Source organism: Elephas maximus, chromosome 7 (genome assembly GCF_024166365.1).
Source record: "Elephas maximus indicus isolate mEleMax1 chromosome 7, mEleMax1 primary haplotype, whole genome shotgun sequence".
Taxonomy (NCBI): domain Eukaryota; kingdom Metazoa; phylum Chordata; class Mammalia; order Proboscidea; family Elephantidae; genus Elephas; species Elephas maximus.
This window is the reverse complement of record NC_064825.1, coordinates 119657290-119664684: the sequence shown is the minus strand read 5'-3', so window position 1 is coordinate 119664684 and position 7395 is coordinate 119657290. Positions and strand designations below refer to the sequence as shown.

The window sequence follows — 7395 nt, the reverse complement described above, 5'->3', positions numbered from 1 at the left end:
AACCGCTTCGCTGCTAATCGAAAAGTTGGCGGCTTGAGTCCACCTAGAGGTGCCTGCTCCCAAAAGAGCACAGCCATTGGAAACTCTTTGGAGCACAGTTCCACTCTGAAACACATGGGGTCACCATGAGTTAGAATCAACTCAACAGCAACCAGTTCAGGGGTTTTTGACAGTTTGTTTTCTCCAATCTTTATTTCCCTTTAGCCTAGAGGGAGTTCTCTCCCTGCAATTGCTACAATTGAAAGGTACTGCACTGGTTTTCCTGTGGGGGTATGGGGATTTTGTGTTCTTTTCTTCAGATCAGCAGAAATATGCACCAAGGAAACCAAACTATCATCTCTGAATTCATCCTCCTGGGACTCTCCAAACATGCTGAACAACAGAATGTCCTCTTTGTGCTTTTTCTGGGTATGTACCTGGTCACAATGGTTGGGAATGGGCTCATCATCCTGGCCATTGTCTTGGATTCTTACCTTCACACCCCCATGTATCTCTTCCTTGCCAATCTATCCTTTGCTGATATGTCCTCCATTTCTGCCTCAGTCCCCAAAATGCTGATGAATATTCACACCAAGAGTCAATCCATCTCCTATGAGAGCTGCATCACACAGATGTACCTTTGCATTGTGTTTGTCGTCATTGACAATTTCCTCTTGGGGGTCATGGCCTATGATCGCTTCGTGGCTATCTGCTACCCTCTGAACTACACAACCATCATGCAGCCCAGGATCTGTGCTTTGCTGACAGTCATCCCGTGGGTCCTCAGTAATGTTGTTGCCCTGACACACACCCTTTTGCTCATTCAATTGATCTTCTGTGACAGCAACATTCTCCCACACTTCCTCTGTGACCTGGCCCCTCTGCTCAAACTGTCCTGTTCAGATACAGTGGTCAATGAGCTCGTGTTGTTTGTTGTGGGCTTATCTGTCTTCGCCTTCCCCTTTGCCCTCATCCTTTTCTCCTACATCCACATCATCAGGGCTGTCCTGAGAATTTCATCCAGAGAGGGAAAATGGAAAGCCTTCTCAACCTGTGGCTCTCACTTGACGGTCATATTACTTTTCTATGGGACCATTATAGGGGTTTACTTCTTCCCTTCATCTACCCACCCTGATGACACAGATAAGATTGGAGCAGTACTATTCACTGTGATGACACCCATGATGAACCCCTTCATCTATAGCCTAAGGAACAAGGACATGAAAAGTGCCCTGAGAAAACACATCAGTAGAAAATGGTTTCTACCTTCAATGCCTTGGGCATCTGAATTCTTTTTATCCCCAAAACCAGATGGACAATCCTGCCCAGAGTTTGTGGCATAGGTTTGATGGTCCAGCTGTTGATAAATTCTCCGATCTCTGCCTCCTATTCCAACCTATGATCATCATGCCTTCCTAAGCACAAACCCCACTCGGGGTTGTGCAACTGGTACCCATTTACTGGTATAGCTGTATCTCAGCAAATATAGGTTACCCCTCAATTACATATTCTTCCTAAACCAACTTTAACAAACAGATAGAGTGCTTAAGTTGAGTCAAAGCCATTTCAGCAGAACTGTCTATATTTTTGAAGTCCCTGGGTGGTGAAACTCATAGAGTCACTATGAGTCGACTCGACGGCAATGGGCTTGTCTTTTTTGTTTGGGGGCAGTGCAAACAGTTAAGTGCTCCTCTATTAACCAAAAAGTTGGCAATTCGGACCCACCCACAGGTGTCTTGGAAGAGAGGTCTGGAGATCTGCTTCCAAAAGATTACCCACCAAAAAACCAAACCTACTGCCATCAAGTCGATTCTGACTCATAGCAGCCCCATAGGGTTTCCAAGGCTGTAATTCTCTATGGAAGCAGACTGTCAACATCTTTCTTCCACAGAGTTGCTGGTGGTTTTGAACTGCTGAACTTTCACTTAGCAGTTGAACAGCTTAACCACTGCACCACCAGGACTCCTTTCCAAATTTTACAACAATTGAAAACCACGGGGAGAAGTTTTACTCTGTAACACATGGGCTTGCCATGAGTCAGAATGGATTCATGGCAAGTGGTTTGGTTTTTTTGCTTTGTTTTGCTTTTTGGTCTAGATCTTGGATACAATATATACTTATGTTTTTTGCCATTGAGTAGATTTGAACTCATAGTCATTCTATACAACAGGATAGAATTGCCCCATAGGGTTTGTAAGGATATAATCTTTACAAAAGCAAATTGCCACATCTTTCTCCCAAAAAGCAGCTGGTGGGTTGAACTGCCATCATTTCAGTTAGCAGCTGAGGCTCCTTGTACACTTATACTCTCCTTGAATTAACTGCAAGGGAGATTTGACCAAGGATCAGATCCTCAAGCTTCCCTGAGGCTGAGAAAAGGCTACAGACAAGATGCTACCCCTTTCCTTCCAAACCCCACTCTGGATCTATTGGCCCAGACTCTCCAGGGAAGGAGTCAGGCATCTGTATCTTGAAATCAGTCCTCAGGCGACTCCGGTGTAATGAATCACTAAACTAGATGAGCTCTGAATTCCATTCCAGCTCTGGATTTTATGAATCTAAAGGCCTCTGGTTGATGAACATATCTTTCAGAATCTGCCTTAAATATGCTTTCTGGCTACCCAGAAGAGGGTTCTTTTGACATGGCAAAATCCTCCTGTTAATTATTTCCACCTTTAGAAACAACTATTACTAGTCATTGTATCATATTTGTCCAACAGTTGCCCTACAGTAGAAAGAAAAGATTCGGCACTGTATCATTTCTTAGTAGTATCTTGTGATCCACTTATGTGATCTAAGGGAAGTTATGTAAACACCTAAACTCAACTTTCCTCACACGTAAAATGGGAATAATAATTTCACCATCCCAAAACTGTTTGGTTAAATGGGCATGTGTATTAAACCACCACCATAATATCTAGTGTATTAGTAAACACTCAAAAAAGTGTTCCTTCTTTTTTTTTCAACTCTCCCTGGCTTTCAGCTTCAATTTACCTGCCCCACCAAACTAGATTCTTTTGTCACCAGTACAAGCTGACTTCCATTTTTCCCCAAACTTAGAACAGTCCAGTTTCTTTGAAGAGGAAATATACGATCAGCTGCCTGCCTTTCTCTGTGGTGTCTCTTGAGTTTTACACCTCATTTGCATTTTCACTAAAATCTAAAATTCGTCTGCTTTGATATGGGTTACCAAACTGGCCTCTTAACCGTCCTCCTTCTTCAAGTATCTCAAAATTCACCCTATTCCACCCACAGCTGCAACCCAGAAACTTCCAGAGGTCTGCTTTCATTATTTCATGTGGAGTAGTAGAAAGAGTCCTAGATTTATAATCCAGACACTTGGGACCCATCCCAAATCTACAGATAACTCACTGTATGACAAGTCATGCTATTAACCTCAGCTTCTTTTTCTGCAATATAATACTTGGTCTAGTATGAATAAAGCAGACTCCAGAACAGCATTCACCATATAAATGTGTTTATATTAAACACAGTATTTGGGAAAATATACCTGGGAGTAGAGCTGATAACATATTAACGGTGGTTGTGGCAGGTTGTTTTCCTGAAACTTCCCCAACAAGAGGTTAAGTCTGTGCCCCTCCCCTTCAACCTGGAGGACTTTTGGGGACAGTGATGCTGCATGTTTCCAAGACTGTGTTAGAAAAACCAGCACAATTTCCACCTGGTTTGCTCTCTGTTGGGGCATGCACCTTGGAGCCCTGAATGACAATGTAAGAAGTTCCACTACCCTGAAGACACCATTCTGGAGAGATCACACTGACAAGACCACGTAGAGTTGGACACAGATGCCCAAGAAGCCCTGTTGTTCCAGCCACAAATCTTGGAGTCCCCCCAGTCCAGGCATGGAACACGTGAGTGAGTGAGGCTGGGGTTGATCACAGCCTCAGCTCTAACTGCAAGTACATCAGCCCCCAAGTGAGAATTTCATAGCTAAGCCCACTCAACCCCGCAGACTGTGAGAGATAACAATAAAATAATTCTCATTGTTTAAGTTCTTATGCTTTAGGATGATTTGTTACTCAGGAATTTTGTCTGGGATCATGGGATGGAGTGATTTATACTATATTCTGTATTACTTCAATGTTTTACAATGAGTATCTATCATTTACCATCAAGTCAATTCCAACTCATAGCGACCCTATAGGCCAGAGTAGAACTGTCCCATAGGGTTTCCAAGGAGCGGCTTGTGGATTTGAACTGCAGACCTTTTGGTTAGCAGCCTGAACTAGTAACCACTGTGCCACCACGGCTCCCTATAAACATTAACTAGGGAAAATCTGTAATTCTCCCCCTTTAATCTGGTTTCATTCTGACCCATATTTGATAGGAAAAGAACCATCAGGGTTACCAAGGTTCCCATCCCTGTGTGACTGTCCTGGTCCTCTATCACTTCTGACTTGTAGGTTTCACAGGAGGTTGTCCATTCTTAGGTATATAGTTCCACCTGCAGGGATTTCATTTGCATCTTTGAAAATTCGCATAGACTGTGCTATGGAGAATTCACCATAGGGTACAAGAAGGGAAACAAGCGCATATTTTTAGGGACCACTGCAGTAGGCAATAGGAGAGGGTGGTGACTTAGAAGACAGTGGTGGTTCTGCTGAGGCAGTGAGAAATGGTCAAATTTGAGATTTAACTTGAAAGTACAGCTTAGAGTAATGTTTGCTGATGTAGTGGTTGGTATGTGAGGGAAAAAGAGAATTGGGTAAAGGCTGGTGCCATTTGCTGTAATGGATAATGTTGGTGGGGAGCAGGTTTGAGAGGAGGGAAAACAAGAGTTCTATTTGGGATGTGTGAAGTTTGAGCTTTCTGTGAGAAAACCAAGCAGAGTTGTAGCATAGGCCGTTGGGCATATAAGTCTGAGAATCAAGAGAGAAGGTGAGGCAGGAGTCATCATTTGTTACTATTAAGTACACAGTACTTAAAGCCAGGGGACTGGGTAAAATTACCTAAGGAGTGACTACAGAGAAAGAAGAAAGTCCTAAGACCTGGGAGACTCTGACATGTAGAAATAATGACCCTGCGAAAGGAAACTGAGAAGGAGCAGCCAGGAGGTAGGAGGAGGACTAGGGTAGACTGGTGTCCCAGAAGGCAAAAGAAGAAAGTGAAACTTTTCCAAGACAAAGGTGGAATCAATGTTTCAAACACCACGGGAACCAAGCCATCATACCTAAAATCACATCTTCTGATCAGCTGTCTTCAACCCATGCAGCTGTCATCTCTAGGAATATTTTAGCATGTCTTATGCCCTCAGAGTTGAAATAAAATTGAAACTGCCTCCTTCAGAACAGATTTCTCAGAATATGAAAACATCTCAAATTTCTTCTTTTGCCTTCTTCTTCCCTCTGTATGCTTTGCTCTCTAGTCTCCAGAGGATTTTTGCTGACTCAGAACTAACCCCTTTTAAAATTGGTATATGGCTTTAGGCAATAACATCTGTGACCTTTTTACCCACTTAAGAACGTTCGAGAACATCTACTGGGATAATAACAAGAATAATAAATGATGACCAAAGTGCGATTTATCCTAGGAATACAAGGATAGTTGAACACTCAAAAAGCAACCAATGTAATTCACCATTTTAACAACATCAAAAGTATATAGTCATCTAAATAGATACAGAAAAACCATATATTCCTGATAAAAACTCTCAGCAAACTAGGAATCAACCTGTTGAAGGACATCTATGAAAACCTACAGAATTAATTGTGAAAGACTGAATGCTTTCCCCTAAGAACAAGAACCGAACAGAGATTTACATTCTTATCACTTCTACTCAACATTATACTGGAGGTTCTAGCCAGTGCAATAAGGCAAGAAAAAGAAAGTGACCCAGATAGGAAAAGAAGACATAAAAAGTTTTTTATTCATATACAAGAAGATCATCTATATAAAAAATTTAATGAATCTATTTAAAAAGCTACTAGAATTAATTAGTTTACTAAGGTTGCAGGGTATAAGGTCAATATTGAAATAATCAATTTTATTGCTTTATACAAGCAAGGAACAATTGAAAATGATTTTTCTTAAATAAATACCATTACAATAGTATCAAAAATTATGGAATACTTAGGGGGAAAATCTGACAAATGTCTGTACACTGAGAAGTATAAACATTGAAGAACATCTCACATCATCGATGAACCTTAAGGACATTATGCTGAGTGAAATAAGTCAGTCACAAAAGGACAAATATTACATGAGGCTACTATTATAAAAAGTTAAGGAAAGCTTTACACAAAGAAAGATGATTTGATGGTTACTAGGGATGCAAGGGGGAGAGAGTAAAAATCACCAACTAAATAGTAGACACCTATTAACTTTGATTAAGGGAAAGACAATACACAATATGAGGGAAGTCAATGCAACACGACCAAGGCAAAGGAAGACACTGACAGGTACACAAGAGTAATAGGTAGCCGTGGTAAACGCTATTACTTATATGATCCTGGAGCAGCAAGAACACACAACAATTTATGAGTAAATACACAGGCAGGTATGTAAGCTGAGCAGGTGTGGGATGGCCTATGGGAGCATACCCACAAACATATAGGATTGACAGTGGACATTTCTACGTACAAGTTTTTATATGTTGTTGTTATTGTTAGGTGCTGTCAAGTCAGTTCCAACTCATAGTGACCCAATGTATGACAGAAGGAAACACTGCCCAGTCCTGCACCATCCTCACAATCGTTGTTGTGCTTGAGCCCATTGTTGCAGCCACTGTGTCAATCCATCTCATTGAGGATCTTCCTCTTTTTCACTGACCCTCTGCTTTACCAAGCATGATGTCCTTCTCCAGGCACTAATCCCTCTGATAAAATATTCAAAGTATGAAAACATATGGAGCACAGTTCTACTCTGACACACATGGGAGTGCCATGAGTTAGAATCGACCGGATGGCAATTGTTTACCACATATGCCGTCTCCTAGAGAGAATGATCGAATAATCTAATGAAACCCAGTTAAGACGCCAGCTAGGGATAACGCCTTATAGATTGCAGCACTATCCTCCAGGATTGAGTATATTCCTTGAGTATAAACTGTCTTCTGATAAGCAGTATTATATCCTTTATATTTAAAATGTGCTGATTTAAGAACCAACGTGTGATAAAGTGAGTGACCGTTCACACTCTTACACCCCATAACCAATTTGTGCAATTTGAACTTCCTTTTCCTGAAACCCCGAACTTTTCAAACACTGGTAGAAAGACTGTAATGAGTAAATACAATCGCCACAACCCAACAAAATTACGGAACCTAAGATTTCATACTCCTCAAGGAAAAAGATCTAGTAATTGTCTCTGGCTCTTCACTGATTGTTGTGAACAATGACTCTTGCAGTAATATATTTCATTGTGTTACTCTGTGCCTACCCTAGCCTCAGTTTCCTC

The 7395-nt window shown here is 41.4% G+C and overlaps 1 protein-coding gene across 1 annotated transcript; it reads left to right on the top strand.

Annotated features, from left to right (window-relative positions):
* Positions 1 to 272: 272 nt before the first annotated feature.
* Positions 273 to 1322, top strand: LOC126080587 (olfactory receptor 1S1-like). The gene has a single exon (XM_049891781.1). It carries the CDS (start codon positions 273 to 275, stop codon positions 1320 to 1322), a length of 1050 nt encoding a protein of 349 aa, XP_049747738.1.
* Positions 1323 to 7395: the final 6073 nt, after the last annotated feature.